This window comes from Camelina sativa, chromosome 9, assembly GCF_030686135.1.
Source record: "Camelina sativa cultivar CO46 ecotype springtype chromosome 9, ASM3068613v1".
Taxonomy (NCBI): Eukaryota; Viridiplantae; Streptophyta; class Magnoliopsida; order Brassicales; family Brassicaceae; genus Camelina; species Camelina sativa.
The window spans coordinates 7,908,383-7,931,654 of record NC_141888.1 but is presented as its reverse complement, the minus strand read 5'-3'; the positions used below and the strand labels follow the sequence as shown (position 1 = coordinate 7,931,654).

At 36.8% G+C, this 23,272-nt stretch overlaps 3 protein-coding genes across 4 annotated transcripts; 1 reads left to right on the top strand and 2 right to left on the bottom strand.

Moving 5' to 3' along the window:
* Positions 1-473: 473 nt before the first annotated feature.
* On the bottom strand, positions 474-1,087 carry LOC104710693 (large ribosomal subunit protein P2x). Its single transcript, XM_010427328.3, has one exon. The coding sequence runs from the start codon at positions 949-951 to the stop codon at positions 607-609; it is 345 nt and encodes a 114-aa protein (XP_010425630.1). The 5' UTR covers positions 952-1,087; the 3' UTR covers positions 474-606.
* Positions 1,088-3,234: 2,147 nt separating this feature from the next.
* On the top strand, positions 3,235-5,305 carry LOC104710692 (putative prolyl 4-hydroxylase 6). 2 transcript variants are annotated; one of them, XM_087464282.1, is made up of 7 exons: positions 3,235-3,315; positions 3,642-3,699; positions 3,826-3,933; positions 4,138-4,195; positions 4,324-4,499; positions 4,581-4,641; positions 4,769-5,305. In XM_087464282.1, exons 3-7 carry the CDS (start codon positions 3,913-3,915, stop codon positions 5,059-5,061), a joined length of 609 nt encoding a protein of 202 aa, XP_087320408.1. In that variant the 5' UTR covers positions 3,235-3,315; positions 3,642-3,699; positions 3,826-3,912; the 3' UTR covers positions 5,062-5,305. The 2 variants fall into 2 exon arrangements, with proteins under 2 accessions (XP_087320408.1, XP_087320407.1); XM_087464281.1 differs by having other exon boundaries at positions 3,295-3,525.
* A 13,103-nt stretch (positions 5,306-18,408) lies between these two features.
* LOC147937892 (uncharacterized) lies at positions 18,409-19,206 on the bottom strand. The gene has a single exon (XM_087465326.1). It carries the CDS (start codon positions 19,204-19,206, stop codon positions 18,409-18,411), a length of 798 nt encoding a protein of 265 aa, XP_087321452.1.
* Positions 19,207-23,272: the final 4,066 nt, after the last annotated feature.

The following is a 23,272-nucleotide window of genomic DNA, read 5'->3' as shown; positions in this document are numbered from 1 at the left end:
ATTTACCACTTTGGTGTACCTAAACAAAAGCTCAAAACTTTCTAACATACACATAAACTCACAAGGAAGATTTGCTCCAATGTGTTCTTAGCCATTAACCAAACAAACCCTTTTCACATTTGGACTCACTAGTCACATTTGGACCTAGCTATTACTCTTTCTCCATCTTTAAGAGCACAATCATGGTGAAACGTAACTACTTAACAAACCAGAACCAAACCCATAATTAACGAGAGTGATACTGACTAAACACATTAACCATTTGCTCCATAGTGTATTAGCCACTAACAACACAAAACCTCGGCACATTTGGACTCACTAATCTTAAATTGTCCATTTCTAAGCACTAATCATGGTGAAAATGCTTAACAAACCAGAACCAAAGCACACATATAAACAATCTCACTCTGCATTACCAATCTCACATCCTAAATCAATCACAATTCTCAAATCACACAAGTAAAAAAACCATAGAATCATAAGCTCCAAAGATTATTAAACCAACATCAGAAAGACAAGTCTTAACATAACACAAATATCCATCATCACAAAACCAAAGAAACATCAAAATGATACTCAGCAACAGATTCATAAACCTAACCCAAATCAATCAAAGAGACCCATCATGCCTTCACCATCAGAAGACTCCTCTTTGACCTCTTCAACCTTCTTCTTAGACTCAGCAGCTGGCTCAGCCGCAGCAGCAGCTCCACCATCACCTCCTCCAACCATAGCAACAGCTGGACCACCAGAAGACAAAGCAGCCATCTTCTCCCTCCCAGCAGCGATAAGCTCCGTCACATCATGATCCTTGATCAGAGAAAACAACAGATCTATCCTCGATTCATCGATCTCAGCACCAACGGACTCCAAGATCTTCTTCAGATCATTTGAAGTTGGGTTCTCGTTTCCTCCGAGCTTAGCGAGGAGAAAAGCAGCGATCACCTTCATCGTTCGTTTTGTATTTTGGGATTTTGGATTCGACTGCTAGGGTTTGTGAAAGGGACTGGTTCCGCCTATAGTGTGTGTATTTAAAGGAGGCAGTGTTGTGTTGTTGTTATCTCTCTCCCCATAATGAGAGGAGATTTTTAGGGTTTTGTTCCGTACGTACGGTACACGAAACAAGAGCCACACATTTTAATGGGCCTTTCGAATTATGGGTCTTTAGTGGGCCTTAAATGTCTTAATCCGTTTTTTTTAATTCTCATTTTCTTTTTTACATATTTTTAAGATCATTATGGGTGTTCTAAGCCCAATAAAATGATAAATAAAATGAACAGTAATCTTAGAACAGATTTTTGGGTCTTCAATTAGAACAGATTTTAGTCTAGTTCTATGATCACGTGGCAGTACGTGAATAGTTGAGTTTTTTTTTGCAATTGAGATAATTTTTCATTTCTCTTCCTCTTCCAAATCGCATCTAGGTTTTGCGAAGAGAAAGAGACAAAACGGCGAAAGCTTCGATATCTACATCTTCGACAAGAACATCACAAATTAAAGTAGGATTTGATTGAGAATATATGGAATAAATTTGGATATTAAACTATGTATTAATTAAATAAAATGTTTATGTGCTTTAATTAATTAAGTAATATGTTTGTTTAGTTTTTTTTGTTTTTTATTTACAATGTTTTTTTTTTCATAAAAATTTGGTATTGTATTTTGAATTTTAATAAAAAATTTTTAAGTTTGCAATTTATATGTTATTTTTTAAATTTTTATAATTGTAATATGTTTAAGATTATTATATTATTAAATCATTTTAACAAAAGATCTAAACTAATGATCTTACATTATTTTCATAATATTTTTACACTAAAAACACCCAAAAGTGTTCCTCCAATATAGATGCCCTTATCATGAGTTTTTTCTTTTTTTCTTTTATGTTATGATGAGTTATGGACCAGATAACATGAAATTTCAAGATATGTAAGTCTAGATCTCGATTATAATTACCTGAGCTTGGGATAGTCTAGAGGTTTTTGAATATTTATCGAAATTAGTTAAAGCAATAATATAACATAGTACATGACAACACATTTCAAGTTTTAAACTATGTAGCTAACTATATGATAACATGTAATCAATATCCCGATCAATTTATTTTGATACATTGTTCATTGGAATCTAGAGTTGACCAGCAAAAGTGTTAAAAATATTTTTTTAACCTTTTTAGTATTAAAAACTAAAAAAAAATTATGTGGAATTGTTTATAGTGTTGTATAATTAAAAACATACATTTTACAGTCAGTATAAAAATATTTTGTATATATTTAATACATTAATTCTGATAACTAATTAGTTATTTCAATTTCAAAACTTTTTTAAAAATGGGAAAAAATCATTAAGAATCTATATTTTAAGAAATTTAGATTAAACCAGAAAAAAAATCATCAAAAGATTATGTGAAATGTTTAGATGAGATCGCATGCATATTTAGATAAATTCTCTTTATAAACTCTAAAAAAAATTTATAAAGAGTATGGCGTGCATATTTCTGGTTTTAATCTAAATTTCTTAAAACATAAAATTTTATAGTTTATAAAGAGTATCAGGTGCATATTTAGAAGTTCAGATATTCAAAATCAGAAACTTTGAATATATTATTTTCTGTTTGAATAACGTGTTATTGGCTTCAACAAAATCATCAATAGTGAATATGTGAAATATTTTTACAGATTGTTAGAGAGTATTCTATAGTTTTGTTGTTTACTTTTCTAAAATCTTGTAACATGCTCCAAACAATCTCTATATTTTTGCAATACTTTTTATGATTTTATGTTGTGAATAAAGTGTATAAAATTATGAACCAATAACATAATAATTAAATTCATTAACAATCATAGATTCTTTTGTTTTAATTGAATAACACAAAACTTTTTTTGACTTTATAAAAGTTTGAATCTAATAATCCAAGTTTGTTAAGATTTTAAATGACCTTTTACAAATCACAAACTAAAAACACTAAACTTTAACAGATTTTAATAAAATCTTGATTTAATAACAATAGATTCTACATAACTCTATTCACATCCCAAACCAATTATAACCCCCTAAGATATGATTTTGGAACATGGTTATTCTTACAACAATTAAATAGGATGATGAGGTAGGGAGCGTATTCTTGGTAACTGTTGTTTTTTAATCGGAATTAACATGGGTTGAGTGGTTGGTATTACCATATTATCTGAAAACACGAAACTTTATTATTTATCAACAAAATCCAAAAGAGTTAAAGAACCTACCAAAAGTAAAACTACTAGTCAAAGTGAATTAAAAACAGGCAAAAAAAATACAGTGTGCTTCATTATACAAGTAAGGAACAAATTGTTTAAATCTCAAAAGTCTATCTAACGAAAAAAAAAAAAAAAGTCTAATGGATTATCTAAATTTTCTCTCATTTTCAATTTGTCTTCTCTTGATTTCTTTTCAAATTTCATATTCCTCTGTGATTAAGCTTAAAACAAGTGCTTCTTCTTTTGGTTTTGATCCAACTCGTGTCACTCAACTCTCTTGGACTCCTAGGTTTGTGTTTTGCGTATCTGAATTTTGGGTTTTTTTTTTTTTTTAGTAATCTTGATCTTTGTTTTGTCAAACATGATTTTGTGTTAAAGAATGTGAATCTTTGTGGTTTTCTCCAGGGCTTTTTTATACAAGAGATTTCTTTCAGATGAAGAATGTGATCATTTGATTAACTTGGTATAGAATCAAACAAGTTCTTACGTTTTCGTGTCTTTATAAAATTATATCAATTTTTGCGGTGATCTATGTGAGTTTGTAACAAACTCCAGAAACTTTGTTTTTGGATTTCAACATTGGTTTTAGGCAAAAGGAAAGCTTGAGAAGTCAAGGGTGGTGACTGATGATGGTACGGGTGCGAGTGCTGAAAGTGAAGAACGCACAAGTTCTGGAATGTTTCTTTCCAAAAGACAAGTGAGAGCTTTCAATTTTTGTATCTTTTAAAAATTTTACGATGTGTGCTAGTTTAAATCTAAAATAAATAAAAAATCTTGATGTATTTTCTGTTACGGTATATGCATTGTATTTATACACCTAGCTTAATTATATCAATTAGACAGATTAGTTTCTAGTTATAATTGGTCTGGTGTAATTCACTTATCGTTTTTGAACATTTAGGATGATATAGTAGCTAAAGTGGAGGCTAGACTTGCTGCATGGACCTTTCTTCCGGAGGGTATGTACTCCCGATGCTATCTATGTTTATATATAGTTCTCTAATTCTGTCTCTTATTATTTTTTATTTTTTTTGACGATCAAATTCTGTTTCTTATTCTCACCTCTTTTTAATGTATTGTGGATCAGAAAATGGGGAACCCTTACAAATATTGCATTATGAGAATGGTCAGAAATATGAACCGCATTTTGACTTCTATTACGACCAGGAAACTCTAAAGAACGGCGGGCATCGGTTCGCCACTGTACTGATGTACTTGTCCAATGTCACAAAGGGTGGAGAAACAGTTTTTCCCATGTGGGAGGTAAAATATCACTTCTGGTTCCATATATTCTCACCTAAGATTTGGGATTATATATTACGATTTAATCACACATTTTTATAGGGTAAAATACATCAGCTGAAAGACGATAGCTGGACGGAATGTGCTAAACAAGGTTATGCAGGTAAAAAACAATTTTGTGTATATAGTTTTCATACACACAAACATGTAGCATAATTCGATATATAATGAAAAGGTACAAAAATATATACAAATGGTACATTACATTATGTGACTATGTATCTTTGTAGTGAAACCGAGGAAAGGGGACGCATTGTTGTTCTTCAGTCTCCATCTAAATGCAACCACGGATCCAACAAGCTTACATGGAAGTTGTCCGGTGATTGAAGGAGAGAAGTGGTCAGCGACCAGATGGATTCATGTTAGGTCATTTGGTAAGAGGCAATCTGGGTGTGTGGACGAGAATGAAAGCTGTGAAATATGGGCCATGGAAGGGGAATGCGAAAAGAATCCAGGTTACATGGTGGGTTCAGAAAAAGAACTTGGATTTTGCAGAAAGAGCTGCAAAGCTTGCTCAGCTTAGTTAAGAACAACAACAAGTAACTCAAAGGTCATCGTATTTTTTGAAGGATTAAATTTTTTGTAGCCAACCGGTTCTTCGCTATTCGAGCTTAGAAAAAGCATTCGTGGATAGAAGGAAAAATTTAGAACAAGTACATCTGATCCTATGTTACAAGTTTAACAGTTATGTTCCCTATGGTTCATAATTAGACCAAAACTTAATCAATCTCAGCAAGCAATTCATGATCACTGAATTATATGTATCATCAATATACAATTGCTTCATGAATTTTAAAATGATAGTACTACTAGGTTCGGACCCGCACATACGTGCAGGGTTAATTTCAAAAACTAAATTTATAATCAGATTTGCAATATATAATGTATATACGTATTATTTTTGCGAAACCTATTTTTAGTAGGGTTGGACATTCGGGTAATCCGTTCAGGTTGGGATATTACCCGATCAGGTTTAGTTAAACGGGTTTAGAAAAATATAACCTATTAGATATTTTTCAATATATGGGTTTGGTTTAGTTCGGGTACTATCGGCTTCAGGTCAGTGCGGGTTACAAATTTGAGAACCGATTAGTACAAAAACTACCGAGTACCCAAAAATAATGACTTGATATAGCATTTATATTATAACTTTTGTTTTAAAAAAAGACATAAAAATGTATGTAAAAAAATATGAAAATAATTAAAACATGTTTGATACAAATATTTTGGAGTAGATGTAATTCATGTTTCGTCTTGTACCTGAATTCTAGTTGTATAGAGAATGCATTTTCAATAGTAAAGATTCTCGATATATGACATTTCTGATATTAGACAAAAAAAAAATTATTCCCGATTGGAAACGGGATGGAACAAATACAAAAATTACCCAAAATACCATTTGGGACAAACACAAATATAGTTCATAGTATATTTCGATATCATATAATAAAACAGTATTACAAAATTAGTTAACTTTTTTGTTCTTATTATTTTATGTTTGGTTCATCTATATTGCATTACGTTTCTTTTGTTTTAAAAATTTTAATATTGTAAAACACACTTTAATGCCTTTTTAAAAACATGTTACATATAAGATTGTAAGCGTCAATATAATTCAAAAATAAAATAATGTTTTCAAAGAAAATAAATAGATAAATTAGCTCAAAATAAAACAGTATGTTAGATATAATAATTATTTATAATATGTTCTAAAGGTATATCATCTTATTATAGGTGAGAGTTTATGTTGCTTTTAATTATAAATAGTAAGGATCACAAAGTTTCTTTTGGTTGCTTTGTGGTTATTTTCAGTTTTGGGAGTTGTTGATCACAAATATTTCAGAGTGGATGTAATTATTTGATCGGTTTATTAAAAGATACTTAATAAACTAATTTACAAACACAATAACCACCATCAACATTATGCACACAGAAAAAGGGTAGATTGTTTTTCTTATGAGAATTCTGTGTTTTTGTAAATATTATTTGTAGACAAAATCTTAAAATAATTTTAATATTGTTTTTAAGAAACAGTTGAGAACTTTATAACATAAAAACAGAAAAAAAAAATGAATAATAATGAGAAGACAGAATATAGAAGTCAAATTTCATTTTTGATGTCTCAAAATTCATTACAAATTTTAAGTAAAGTAAAGAAAAAATTAAATGTCAATCCAAAACTAAAATAATTCCAAATGGCTCCAATTTCAATTTTAGTCCCTCATGTTTTCTTTCATGTAAACCCCTAATTTTAACAAAGTTCACAAAAGATAAATAGTTTTTGATCATTCTAATTTTAAAATTAGAATTTTGCACCCTTCTAAGATCGCTTGCTTTCAAAGTATACCGAGAACTTTCATGAACCAATATCGAAATCATCCTCCGGTTTGCAAGTAATTTGTTAGAAAATATCTATTAACGCTTGAAATTTGTTCTAAACCTTTTCCGCTTAAGAACATGTAAATACTATAGAAATAGAGATCCATAATATAAACGTATACAACTCAACTAATTACAGTTTCTCAGACTCTTCAAAATGAAAAAAAAAAATCAATAGATTATAGTTTCTCCGTTTATTACTTTGTACACTTTTCCTTGATAGATTTACTCCATTCTCAAGTATGACATGCTTCAAAATCCTTCTTTTCAATTCACCTAATAGACAACGTGTAACAATATAATCATGGAGCATACAAATAATACACTATTATAGTTACTGTATATATGTACTAACATATAAAAAACAAAAACACAAAATCAAAAAGAATGATCCTTTCACCTGCACCATTATTTTAAAAGTGTTACAATCTTGACTTTTATGTTTCACATGTTTATGAAGAGTTCCAAATCTGAAACACTTAAAACAAATATGAAAAATAAAAGTTAGAAAATTCAAAAACTCAAAACTTTGATGCTCGAAAACATTTTTGTGAATGAATGAAATGGAAGAGTTTGATACGTCTTATATAGTGAATAGATTAGTTTGGGTCTTCCTAACATAAAATATTTTAATATATTAAAAAAAAGATATTCGTCATTATTTTAGATTTCGTTCATTTAAGTTTTGTATATAGATTTTAGGAAAAGAAAAGAAAATCGTAATTTAAATATATTTATTGTTTCCGTAAATATCTCAAAATATATAACTAAATTAAATATGTTTACATATATAAGTTTAAATTTAATTGCCCGATTTTGATAGTAACAAATTTACTTTTTATAAATTTGAATTTTAAATTAGTTGTTTGTAATTAGATAGTTTCATTTAAATATATTAAATAGTTTGAGTGATTTTAGAGATTAAATATGCTTGTAGTTAGTATTATTTTACATTTAAAAAGCTGAATGATTCACATTGGCCGCTGGGTAGGATCCGAATCCTTTCAAACCGGATAGCATAGGATCCGCGTGTTTTTTATTTAACCCGACTACAAACGAACGGGTCACTTTAGGATCCGCGGGATTTTTAGTTTTTATTTTGACCAAACTACCATTTTTTCTGTTTGTTGTTTGTTCTAACTTGAATAACATTACATTTAATAATAGAGAACTTTATGACTATATAGTGAAAAATATTTCTCTTTTAATAGTATAAATATATTTAGCCAATGTGAGACTCTACATACACATTTCAATATCTTTTAATATATAATCAGATAAAATTTATTTACATATATAAAATTTCGATTTTTAATTCTGAAACGACCGATCTTTTTTTTTAATAATAAATAATAAATAATATATATAAATAAACTACAACTAGTGGTCTCATACCCAATAGCCACCTAACCACATTCACAATCAAGAGCGGAATAACAAACCAATAAATAACCAATAAACCAATAACCAATAAAAAAAAATAACCAGTATTAATTCCCACCACAAACTAACGATCCAAACAGCATAAATCAAATAACCAGCAATCCTAAACAATGTTCTAGGACTCAACTCTAGCAACCTAACAGGAGCCAGACAACCAAGCGAACCACTAGAACATCCTTCTCTTCATCGCCTTGTTTCCACGATCACACTTTGCCTTTACCTGCACCACAAACACATATTGAGATGCATGAGTATTTGATAAACACTCAGTGAGGCAATCCTCCCATCTACTGGGCTATACACACAAGCAACAATGATTCCAAAGTTCCAAAACAAGCATCAAACAAACACACAAACCAGGAAATCAAACATCGTCTCGCTGGAAGGGAGGTGTCGACCGACACCAGCCTAGTGTCGACAGCCTTGGTGTCGACCGACACTACCCCACAGTGTCGATCGATGCCCAACTTGCTGGTGTCGACCGACACCAAGTGGTGTCGATCGACACTCCCTCTGCAACTGCGATCCGCGCGAAGTCGAGAGTCGAATCTCGCTCCCAAATCACCACCAAAACGTCCAATACTCAAAACCAAGCTTATACATCCGTAGGAACCTGTATCAACCAATCCCAGCAAGAAAAACACACAAACAAGCAATAACAAGCAAGAACAAGGGAATCAAAAGCTTAGATTAGCCATGGTCATGCACTCACCTCTTTGCAAGAAGATTCTGACCAATAAGAACGAATTCCCTCACTCCTAGCAAGCTTCTAGCACCTTCCCAGCCTTAGATCTCCCAAGAACAGCAAGGAATCTCACCAATCTCTCTCAAAAGCTCAAGAACCAACTCTCTATTTTGTTTTTCTCTAACAGCGGCCAAATAACACAAAAACACGACCCTAGGTCGTTTTCCCCTTTTTACAACTTGATTTTAGGGATTTCCTAAACCAACCACGCAAACCGGATGATTAAAATCGAACCGACCAAATCGACTACAACTAGTGTCGATCGACACCTCCTGTGGTGTCGATCGACACCCTCACCAAAATACCAATAAAAGGTTTGCGGGTGTTACAATTTTCCCCCACCAAACTAGATTCGTCCTCGAATCTCGAACAACCATCAGCCAAGGACTCCCGTGCAACCGTCTCCATGGTCCGCACTCCTCCGACCGATCTACAGAAGGTCACCTCTAGGCGATAGACTCACGTTCCAGGCGTCATTTGCTCTCGACTTTTGGACTTTCCTTTACTCATAGGCCTAGACCTTGAGTTCTTATTGGCTCCTCATCAGACCTAAGTCTACATGCCAAATGTTGGCTCCTCATCGGGCCAAAACCCGCATGCCATAATATATAAGGAAAAATCCAAACTCGTCTCTCGGGTCGTCACCCTACAGCGCGCCTCCGGACCGTCATCCGAAGTCGATATACCAACCATACTCCCAAGCCACAAAGTCTCTGAATATGGCAGTACTAGGAGAACCAAAGTCCCCCAAGAGTCGCGAGCAAACGATTCTGAACACGACTGAGTCCTATCCCTATCCAGGTTTCCTTCCCGTGGCTCGCGTAAAACATCTCAATGTCCTACCAACAACATATCCCCTCACTGGAATACCTCATGACCACACAAGGATCATAACCATGCCACAAGGGCTGCCACCAAGGCCAAACAAGATGTCCTAAAGAGGACCGCCACCAAGGCCAAACAAAATGTCCTAAAGAGGACCGCCACCAAGGTCAAACAAACGTCCTAAAGAGGATCGCCACCAAGGCCAAACAAATATCCTAAAGAGGACCATCACAAAAACACTCTGGCTAAACAGCCCGTCACAAAAACCATCTGTCCCGAAGGACCATCACAAAGACCATCTGTCCCGAAGGACCGTCACAAAGACACTCTAGCTAAACAGCCCGCCACAAAGGCCACGCAATGGCTAAACAGCCCGCCACAAAGGCCAGACACGGCTAAACAGCCCGCCACAAAAGCCACACAATGTCTAAAAAGACCGCCACACACGGGCACACTGACTCGAAAGTCCGCCACTAAGGCCACACAAGCCCCTTCAAGGCTCTTCACCGCTAAAATGGACAAATTTCAAACTCCCGAAAAACTTTCCATATTTAGTACTTTCCATTTCTGGATACTTTCCACTTTTGGAAACTTCTGTTTCAGGAAACTTTCCTCCAGAAACCCCGCCTCACGGAAACTTTGTACCCCGAACACCACCTCATCTCGTTACTGAGTCGCACAACCAACCACCCCAAGCGACCGAGTAACAAGAGAGATGGGCTGGAATACTCAATTCCCGCTCCAGCCACGAATTACAGATGGAACCAGGCTAGACAAGCTCAAGTTGCGGCTTGCTTCTCATACCACTTCTTGAACCTTGCTTTCATGTTTGCCTCAGGCTCCCAAGTCTGCTCCTCAACACCATCACAATCCGACAGGACTCTCATCAAAGGAATCTTCTTCTTCCGAAGTTCCTTGATCCTCCTCTCGAGAACCCTCACTGGTCTCGTCTCCAATGTCATGTTAGGCTGAAGATCCTCAGGAATCTTAGCCAACACCTGCTCACCCTCACGGAGACACTTCCGCAACATAGACACATGGAAAACCTTATGGAATGCACGCATCACCTCAGGTAACTCCAGTCTATATGCCACTGGTCCAACCCGCTCAATCACTCTGAATGGACCCATATACCTCGGACTCAACTTAGTCTCTGACAATGACCTGTTCGGACCCCGCAACATGGCCATCTTGAGGTACACTCTGTCTCCTACCAGAAACTCAAGATCTCTCCTCCTCCTATCAGCATAACTCCTCTACCTATCCTAAGCCTCCTTCATGTTCAGCTTGAGAACCCGAATCTTCTCTGAGGTCTCCTGAACAAAACTAGCACCAAACATGCTCCTCTCCCCCACCTGAGTCCAGCATAATGGTGTACAACATGGTCTCCCATACAAAGCCTCATAAGGAGCCATCTTAATACTCGCTTGATAGCTGTTGTTGTAAGCAAACTCTACCAGGTTCAGGTGATCTGCCCAATGGCCACCCCAATCCAACACACACATCCTCAGCAAATCCTCCGGCGTCTGGATCGTCCTCTCAGACTGTCCATCTGTCTGGGGATGATAAGCTGTACTCATATGCACCTTAGTGCCCATCTCTGCCTGAAATGCCTTCGAGAACACCGAAGTGAACTTAGAATCTCTGTCAGACACAATGCTCGCTGGCACCCCATGCAATCTGACTATCTCCCTCACATACTTCTTAGCCAAGATCGCTGTTCCATCAGTCTTCTTAATGGCCAGAAATGTGCTGACTTAGTCAACCGGTCCACAATGACCCAAATAGCATCAAAGGTCCGTGACACTGGCAATCCTACCACAAAATCCATGGTGATCATATCCCACTTCTACTCAGGAATGGGTAAACTCTTCAGTAACCCGCCAGGAACCTGATGCTCAGCCTTCACCAGCTAACACACATCACACCTCGAAACCCAACTAGCCACATCCTTATTAAACCCGACCCAATGATAATACCTCTTGAGGTCACGGTACATCTTAGTCGCTCCTGGATGAATAGATAACTTGCTCGCATGAGCCTCTCTCAGAATCTCCTGCCTCAACTCCTCATCCTTGGGCACACAAACCCGACCGTGCACCAAGATAGTACCATTATCTGAGACCTGATACTCTGAATCCACATCCTTAGAGGCATTCATTAGCCCCAAATCCTTCTCCTGAGCCAACCGTACCCTACTCAGAAGATCTGCTCTATCTACTACTTCCAAACCCAATGGTTCCTGTGAAACAGCACACAAGCTCAAAGCACTGATCTCCCCTACCAGAGACTCCATCTCCTGCTCCTGAGCCGAAGCTATCCTCTTCCGACTCAGAGCATCTGAAACCGTATTAACCTTACCAGGATGATAGGCTATCTCCAAATCATAATCCGCCACCAGCTCCATCCACCGCCTCTGTCTTAAATTCAACTCAGGCTGAGTGAATATATTTTTCAGGCTCTTATGATCTGTAAACACCTGTACCTTTGCACCATAAAGATATGATCTCCAAATCTTCAGGACAAAAACTACAACACCCATCTCCAAATCCTGAGTAGGATAGTTGCCTTCATACACCCGCAACTGCCGCGAAGCGTAGGCAATCACCTTCCCATGCTGCATCAGAACACACCCCAAACCCACTCTAGATGCATCTGTATAAACCACATAGGGTTCTCCCCGCTCAGGCAAAGCCAACACTGGCGCAGTAGTCAACATCTCCTTCAGGCTTGCAAAGCCTTCCTCACACTCTTCTGACCAAACAAAAGGAACATCCTTCCCTGTCAACTTAGTCATAGGACGTGCTCTGCTCGCAAAACCCTACACAAACCTCATGTAGTATCCTGCCAATCCAAGAAAACTCCTGATCTTTGTGGCATTCTGCGGTCTAGGCCAATCTCTGATAGTCTGAATCTTCTCTGGATGCCCATACCTAGTCCTAAAAGCAGTCTTCCTCACATCTGCCTCATCTATCGGTATCTGATGATAACCCGACGCCAGATCTACCTTAGAGAACCAAGTAGCACCCCTCAACTGATCCAACAACTCATCGATCCTAGGAAGAGGGTACTTTTTCTTCACAGTGACCCGGTTCAAACCCCGATAATCAATGCACAACCTGTCAGCATGCTGAGATAACGAGAATGGACTCCCACATCCGCAGCCACTGGCTGCCGCTCCTCCGCCACCACTGGAGGCACTACCTGAGCCTGCGCCGGTACCACTGGTGGTAACCGCGCTACCAACTGCGCTAGCAGAGCCGCAAAGTCAGTACCAGGGACTCCACCCGCTGGGACTCCAACACCTGGGACCCTAGCATCACCGGCCACTGGAGCATCAACACCGCCCCCTCCTGCCACACTCACGGAATCCCCCGGAACACCCTGCGACTCGCCAACACCCTCAGCTGTCACACTCTGGTCCTCGGTCTAACTAACCACTGGGACTCTGCCCCTACCACGACCACGTCCGTGTCCACGACCACGTCCGCTTCCACGACCACGTCCGCGTCCACGACCTCGACCAGCCACAACATCCTCTCTAGCCATCTGCACTACCATGAACAGAAGACTAAGCAAACAATTCTATTTAACACAGAAATATAAACTCACCGTGGAATCACACAGTCGGCTCGAAGAGGATGTTCTAGGACTCCATGCCACACACAATTGACTAACTCACATAATCAATCAAGACATGCAATCCCAAACATCACAATAGAAACCTAGTGAACCCAAACCTAGAACCGTAAGGGCTCTGATACCAAAATGAAACGACCGACCTTTTTTTAATAATAAATAATAAATAATATATATAAATAAACTACAATTAGTGGTCCCATATCCACTAGCCACCTAACCACATTCACAATCAACAGCGGAATAACAAACCAATAAATAACCAATAAACCAATAACCAATAAAATAATAACCAGTATTAATTCCCATCACAAACTGATGATCCAAACAGTATAAATCAAATAACCAGCAATCCTAAACAATGTTCTAGGACTCAACTCTAGCAACCTAACAGGAGCCAGACAACCAAGCGAACCACTAGAACATCCTCCTCTTCATCGCCTTGTTTCCACGATCACACTTTGCCTTTACCTGTACCACAAACACATATTGAGATGCATGAGTATTTGATAAACACTCAGTGAGGCAATCCTCCCATCTACTGGGCTATACACACAAGCAACAATGATTCCAAAGTTCCAAAACAAGCATCAAACAAACACACAAACCAGGAAATCAAACATCGTCTCGCTGGAAGGGAGGTGTCGACCGACACCAGCCTAGTGTCGACCGACACTGGCCTTGGTGTCGACCGACACTACTCCACAATATCGATCGATGCCCAACTTGCTGGTGTCGATCGACACTCCCTCTGCAACTGCGATCCGCGCGAAGTCGAGAGTTGAATCTCGCTCCCAAATCACCACCAAAACGTCCAATACTCAAAACCCAAGCTTTTACATCCGTAGGAACCTGTATCAACCAATCCCAGCAAGAAAAACACACAAACAAGCAATAACAAGCAAGAACAAGGGAATCAAAGGCTTAGATTAGCCATGGTCATGCACTCACCTCTTTGCAAGAAGATTCTGACCAATAAGAACGAATTCCCTCACTCCTAGCAAGCTTTTAGCACCTTCCCAGCCTTAGATCTCCCAAGAACAGCAAGGAATCTCACCAATCTCTCTCAAAAGCTCAAGAACCAACTCTCTATTTTGTTTTTCTCTAAAAGCGGCCAAATAACACAAAAACACGACCCTAGGTCGTTTTCCCTCTTTTACAACTCGATTTTAGGGATTTCCTAAACCAACCACGCAAACCGGACGATTAAAATCGAACCGACCAAACCGACTACAACTAGTGTCGATCGATCGACTGCCTCACCAAAATACCAATAAAAGGTTTGCGGGTGTTACAAATTCTTTCTATCTATACTAATCATGATTAGTTACTTAAATTTTGTTTAGGAAATATTGCAAAATTTAAACTAAATAATTATTTGATTTTATCTAATTGTATTAAATTGATTTGTTATTCCCGTAAATATCTCACAATATAAAACCAAATCAAATATGTTTATATATATATATATATATATATTTTTCGATTTTAATTCTTTGATTATTATGGAAGCAAACTTTAAATAGCTTTCAAAGATATTGAGTAATTATCGTTTCTATTTATATGGCTGTAGAATTAAATTGCTATTTCATTATATATTAAACAAAATTGATTAAATTCATTTTTTTTTATAAAAAATCTGCTTGAATATGCATTTATAACTAATTCTTTCAATCATATTATACACAATCCGAATACAAATATTTCGGGTCAATCCGAGATCCGCGCGTTTTCAAGACTTAATCTAATGGCATTACATGTAATATTCTCTAACTCTATGTCTACTTAATTAAAAATATTTTCCCTTTAATAGTATAGTATATACTAAGATTTTCATATTTTTATAGTTTTTTCCATATGTATTAAGATGAATTAATTATCATAGTTTTTTTTTGTTAAGAAAATTTGAAAATCTAAAATAAAAGATAATATGCAAATATTAAATTGTTGACAAAAAAATTCAGATATTACATTACATTTCTAGAAATATTTCAAAATCTAGAACCATTTACGTTATAACTACAATTTCAAATTTAATAATTTGCTTTTATGGTAACTACTTTAAACCATTTCCAAAAATATCGGATAATCTTAATCTTATAATTAATTTCGTAATTATTGTTTCCATAAATATTAGATTTTGGACTAACAGTTTTTGTTTACCATATCTTGTTTATTTTTTATTTTTAATTATATAAGCAATTGGACCTGTTTCGTAACATGGATATATGATATATGTATTTTAAAAAAATTTCTGATTTATACTCCCCAATTAATAGTATAGACTAGGTTTGGACCCGCACATACATGCGGGGTTGATTTCAAAAACTAAGTTTGCGATCAAATTTGCAATATTTTATGTATGTGTTAGATTATGTTGTAAGCGTATTTTATATAAATATTATTGACATTCATGGTCTAAACTCGTCGATTTGTTTTTAATTCGGTATAGAAAAAAATGATATGATTGTTTTTATTATTATTAGTGGCAAATTAAAAAAAAATAGTAAGAGAAAGGTGATATGTTTAAAGTTTAAACACGTCTATTCCCTTCCTGTGGACTATCAAACCGTTTCATCCCAAACCGGAAATAACCGAAAACCTGTCCCAGACCGGAACTAACAGAAAACCCATCCCATACTGGAACTAACAAAAAACCCGTCTCGTCTCGTCCCGGGTTGGGTACGGATTTACCTATAAAACTCTATTGGTTTTTATTTTCTAATATCTGTGGGTTCGGGTTAGGGTCAGGGTTGGATAATACGAGTATCCGTTTGGGTATCCATCATAACCCGAATATATAAATATATTAAAAACTATTTATAATATTTAGCATTAATATAATTCAATTACCCAAAATTTTAATTATAATTTTGAATATTTCAATTAGTTTCAAACCTAAATATCAAAAATAATCAAAATATCTAAAATTATTTCTTAGATAAGTCAAAGTTTAGCTAAATTGATTTAAATTTAATTAATTTTTTTTGTACGATACTCGAACCGAACCGAACCTATATATCAAAAAATAACCAATGGTTCTATTTTCCTAAATCTGTTTATGGTTGTTTTGTTTGATATGTGTAATAATGTATTCTTACAACTGAGAAAGAAAAAGAACAAAGTCTCGACAAATTGGTTTTAAAAAAAATACAATATGGACAATTTTACCAAAAATTAGAAACTGTAAGTTTTTAAAAGGAAGAGGTCAAGATGCGATTCTTCAGTCTTCCTTGTCAATCAATCTCCCAAGAGAACGCCACTTGAAAAATATGAGAATTATTTCTAACAATTGATTTCAGATTCTAAGCTATTTATTTTTTACTGTTTATTTGATTATGTTACGGGATTTCTTTTAGGTCTATATTCTTGTTTTATAGATAGTTTTTTAAGTCCATGCATGGAATAAACAAAACAATGTATTCAAAGTCGGATCAAAGCTCATGATCCACACCCAAAGCAAGGCTTCCGATTCGACTGTAGCAACTTTTCTATCACCATTGTTGATTAGGTTTTTCCGATATCCAGAATTTCTAATGGCTTTGATACTATATCTGTTGAAGCAGAAAATAACATAATAGATATTTTAATAGAACTAAATATATAAAGTTGAGAATCGAACCAAACTCTTTTGGTCACAAAGGTCCCAAGAGCATTTCACATTTTCTTGATTCAATCCTTGCTACATACATATAATCACACAAAGTAAATAGGCATTATCTATGATGATTGATGCCAAGCTAAATCATTATGATTTACAAAATTTCCCTAGACTTCGCCAAATCTTCTCATACGGAGTAGCCATTTTTATTGTTTCTGCCAGAGACGGAGAGATTATTTGCAAAGTTTGAGGTATTATTGTTCTTCTACCAGAGCTCCCTTTTATAGAAAATTATTAAGGGTTTTGACTTTTGATAGTAACAAATCTTTTTCATATTGGCAATTCTGGATTTTGTGATTGGTGTGTATGGTGATTGTTATCAATGATTGCGATGATTTGAAAGTTTGGAAGAATTTGTATCAATTAGAATAAGTTACTATAAATTAGGTAGAATATATTACTTGCACAACGTTTTTTATCTTCATGATAATATCAATGAAGATCCGACTGAATTATTTATTTATTTATTATTTTTTTTCTTTCAACCAAACATTAATGAATTAGAAGATAACTCCGAGATTGGTTGTCCAAACCGGAGGAAAAGAGTTTACAAAAGAAATCTCTGAAACTAAGATCCTTGAAAACCGAGCTAAACAATCTGCTCTCACATTAGACTCACGAGGGATTCTGTCCAGCGTGAAGGATGGAAATGATGATCGGAGAAGAGAAAAGTCCTCCAGTAAAATCGAGAAGGCGGGCCAATCTTCGGGCTTCTGCACCATTGCGATCAATTCTGCACAATCCGTCTGAAAAGCTTGACAATCTACTCTCGCCGCCAACAATGACTCCATGGCCCAGATCAAGGCTTGCAGCTCCGCATGTAAGAGAGTAAGACCACGTCTTTGGCTCCAGGCTCCCAATAGAATTGTCACATCGTCCCCATTGCAAAACCACCACCCCAATCCCTGTAGAGCATCCGAGTATTTCCATGAACCATCAATCTGACAATGGATAGTTGGCTCCCTAACTTCCACAGAATCCGGAGGATTTAAATAATTATCGGAAAAGGATTTAGCATCATCCCACAATAATTTGTCATTTATCGCCTAGTTTAAAATTTCTGTCGGATCTGCCTCCAGACCCTGGAAAACCTTTTTATTCCTATCTTTCCATACCGACCACATGATCCAAGGGAGTCGACCAGAAATAGCTGACATCCCGGGCTGCGCTGCCGCCCTTCAATAAATAAAATCCAGATTCGCATAGATTGATGCATATGGGAAAGCATCTGCTTCCAGTGATAAAGGAGACAACTCCCAAACCCTCTGTGACCGCGGACACTCGAAAAGAGCATGATTGATGGTTTCCGGTTCTAGGCCACACCGCTTACACAGAATATTACATCGGACACCGCGATATGCTAGCCGTTCCAATACAGGAAGAGTTCCAGAAGCAACCTGCCAAAAGAAATATTGGACTTTGGAGGGAACCTCAAGCTTCCACGCCTGGGCTCGAAGAGCCGTACATGTAGGTCCGATTTCCACTTCCCTTAACAATTCCCTTGCTAACCAATAACCGGACTTCACCGAATACTTGCCGGACTTGGTATGATGCCAAACTAAGGAGTCTGGTTTGTTAAATTTACTCACCGCAATGCTCTGAATAATCGGTATATCCTCCGGGTCAAAAAATTCCTCTAGAATAGGTAAGTGCCAATCCTTTGTAGATGGATTAATTAAGTGATTAACCATCAAACTTGGAAGCAGTAATCGACCGCGACCATTAGCTGGTCTTGAGCGAATATCCGGTAGCCACGGATCACGCCACACCGAGATAGCGCAGCCCGAACCTACTGCCCATCTCGCACCTTGTTCCACTAGTGCCTTAGTTGAGTAAATGCTCCGCCATGCAAAGGAAGGAGAATATGGTTTCTTTGCCAAAAGAGGGTGTTTATTCCTAAAGTAACGTCCGCGCATTACCCGAGCCATTAAGGAATTCGGATAATGGATAAGATGCCAATACTGTTTTGCTAACATAGCGTCATTAAAAAATTCTAAAGCCCGGAATCTGAGACCCCCTTCACACTTATCTTGACACATTTTATCCCATGCAACCCAATGCATACCCCGAGCTTTATCATTCGACTTCCACCAGAAACTAGAAATAGCACTCGTTAATTTGGAAGTCAACTCCTGCGGTAATTTCTAACACGACATAACATGAGTAGGGAGTGCAGTTGCCACTGATTTAATCATAACCTCCTTACCCCCCTTCGACAAAAGCTTTGCAGACCAACCGTTAACTCGGTCATCCAACCGATCCTTAACATAACTAAAAACCTTGGTTTTCGAACCCTGGAGACTTTCCGGGATACCCAAATACGAACCCATACCGCCTTCTGTAGAAATACCAATAACCAATTTTAACTGAGATCGTAAGTCAGATGGGACTTTTTTACCAAACATAATAGAAGATTTAGCCAGGTTAACCTCTTGTCCTGAGGCTTTCCCATAATCTCCTATTATATCCATTACTTTCCTACATTCAGTTGCCTCTGCTTTACAGAAAAACAGACTATCATCAGCAAACAACAAATGTGAAATGGTAGGACTATCACGGGCAATCGTGATACCCGTTATTTTTTCTTCCCGTTCGGCTTTCTTAATGTTTGCTATCAAGACCTCCGTACAAAGAATGAACAGATACGGCGACAGGGGGTCCCCCTGACGTAGACCCCTATGGGGGAGAATACAGCCCCTGGGCTGCCCATTCAATAAAACCTGGTAAGACACAGAAGAAACACACCACATAATCCATGAAATCCATTTCCTGGTAAAGCCGAATTTGACCAAGACCGCCTAAAAAAATCCCACTCAACTCGATCATATGCCTTACTCATATCCGTTTTGAAAGCCAGAAACCCCGTCTGACACCGTTGATTGGTATTTAGACCATGGAACATCTCCTGAGCAACAAGAATATTATCGGTTATTAAGCATCCAGAGACAAAGGCCGACTGAGTTTCGGAGACCAATAGAGGTAATAACCTTTTTAACCGGAAACATAATACTTTAGAAATAATTTTATAACTGACATTACAAAGACTAATGGGTCTGAACTCCGCCATCCGCTGCGGTCTGTCAACCTTAGGAATAAGACAAATATTTGTCTCGTTTAATCGAGGATCAAACCGATCCTTCCTGAAAAAATTCCGAACTAAAGCCACCAAATCCCCTTTTAAAGAGGACCAAAATCGTTGAAAGAATAAAGCAGTCATGCCATCAGGACCTGGTGTTTTCTCCGGGTGCATCGCAAAGAGAGCTTTGCAGACTTCCGCTTCAGAAATATCCCGAGTAAGATCCCTATTCATACTCTCCGTGATTAGAGGATTAATCTCTTGTACCATCTCCGAAATCCCATTGCCAGCCGACTTCTGAAAGAGATCATCAAAGTACTTGGTAGCAATATGCTCCATACCCGAGGGTGAATCTGTCCAGACATTATCCATGTCGAATAGACCCACAATCCTGTTTCTCACCCGCCGTTGCTTAGTGGAAGCATGAAAATATTTAGTATTTTTATCTCCAACCCTAAGCCAGAATTTCCTGCTTTTTTGTTGCCAATAAATTTCTTCATCGTGGTACGCCTCTTTTGATTTCCTTTCAATGTCCCGGATTTCCCCTTGAGAAATTGAATCATCCATTTTAGCCTCTTGTAGGGCCGCCTTTAAGGAAGAAATAAGCACCGGAGCGGAGCTTATATTGTTCTTTCGCCACCAAGAAATTGAGTTCCTGCAATTCCTTATCTTATCCACAAAACTAGAGATGCAAAAATTCCTTGTACGATTCCACCCAGCCTCAACTGCCCCTGCAATACCTTCCTTACCCAGCCACCGTTTATCAAAACGAAATTGCCTAAGTCGTCGCCGCTCCCTCTTCAGACAAGTCGCCAAGATCGGACTATGATCTGAACCAATCATCTCCAAATAATCAACCCTCGAATTCGGATATAATCCATGCCAATCCTCGTTACCCACGGCTCGATCTAATCGACAACGGACCACTTGATTATTACACCGGTTTCCCCTCCAGGATAATTATTCCCCATAACAAGGAAACTCAAGCATCCCACAATGACGAAACATTGAATTAAAAGGTACAAAAGAAGAGACATGAGGCAAAGCACCCCCTTGCTTCTCATGATTCCCAACTAATTTGTTAAAATCACCAATCAATAACCAAGGATCAATTTGGAATGACCCTATATCAATCAACATATCCCAAACTTCCTGTCTGTTCTGTGGAACAGGATCACCGTAAACAAAGGACATAAAAATCAACTGTTGACCGATGTATGCTTGTGTATAGGGCTGGGCAAAATAACCGATAACCAAATAACCGACCGAAACCGAACCGAAAAAAACTAAACCGAACCGAACCGAACCGAACCGACAATTAAATGGTTAACCGAAATATCCGAAAACCTAGAAGATATCAAATATTATATACTTAATATTATGCAAAACTATAAAATAAACTTAAAATATAAATTATTTCTAGATTCAAAACAATTAAATATTTTAAATAATCAATATATGTAAATGTTATTATTTTGAATTTACAAAGTTAAATACTATTTTGTAAAATTGAATCAATATTTTTCCCTTTTTTGTATTTTTGTTATTGTATATTTGGTTAATTTTGGTTATATTCGGTTAGTTTTGGTTATATTTGGTTTATTTGGTTAATGTTAATATAATTTATGTTAGTTATGGTTATTTATTTAAATAACCAAACCGAAACCGAACCGAACTAAACCGAAATTTCATAAATATCCAAATGGTTACTATATTACTATATCCAAAATAACCGAAACCGAATACAACCGAACCGAAACCGAATGGTTAACCGAATGCCCAGGCCTACTTGTGTATCAATAATACGATTATTATCATAAATAACTGAGAGTTTTATATCATCCATAAAAAATAAAGCAAGCCCACCGCTAGTCCCGCGGGGATCAACAGTATACAAATTATTATAACCAAACTTATTCTGCAATTTTTGTAAATAAGAAAAACATTTCTTTGTTTCTGATAAAAATAAAATGTCTGGTCGATGTTTCTTCCACAAATCTCCCAAATAACTTTCTGTCAGATCAACCCCTATGTCCTGACAGTTCCAGCTCAAGATCTTCACGTTCTAGCCGGCGGTTTCGGGAGAGCCCCCATCCCTTTTTCTTTCTTGCCTAGACGACCACCATCTGTTGGCTTACCGCCCACTGTAGAGGTCCCCGGTTTCCCCAAAACCTTCTGTTTGTTAGTATCACCTGCAGGTTTAGACAAAGCCTTAGCAAGTAAACGTTTCCCGGGCAAAGCCGAAACCGAGGTAGCTAACCTAGAACCGGTAACACCTTTTCTAACATAAGGACTAATTATCCTCTTCTTATTACCACTTTTCTCCCCTAAAGTAAAAGCAGCCAAAGAACTATTAATCACCCCTACATCAAGCTCAACCGGGTTAGAAGTAGAGGAGTTATCTTGCTGAACCCCACTAGGATCATCCGGAATATCAGTTTTCTGATCAATTTGAAGCTCGGTTACTTGAACCAATTGAAACTCGGCCTCCTGAACCTGCGGAGCACTTTGTTCCTGGACCGCCTTGAGGTCATCTTCAACATTATCATTGAACTCACCATCATTGAACATTATCATTGAATTATTTATTTTTTATCCGAATGATTTTATAACTGATGACTTAACACACATAGGATCTGCGTCCCCCACCTATCAAGATCTGAGTCACTTATTCTAGATCCGAATTACTTTATAACTGGCAAGTTAAAGTATCGAATTTTTCTCTTAACTACCCTTGTTCTGATTTTATTTTACTTTTACACATAATCGATTTTGCTAAAGGAATTTAATGGAATATTTCTGTTTATTTCCAAAAATCTTTGCTTTGTACTCCCCAATTAATATTATAGATTTATTTTTTAGTTAATGCATATACAATATGTTTGAATTTATATGGATGATTAGATTTGGATAATGAATTAATTGTCTAGATTTTGCAATTCCTATTAAGCCGATGACAGTAAATA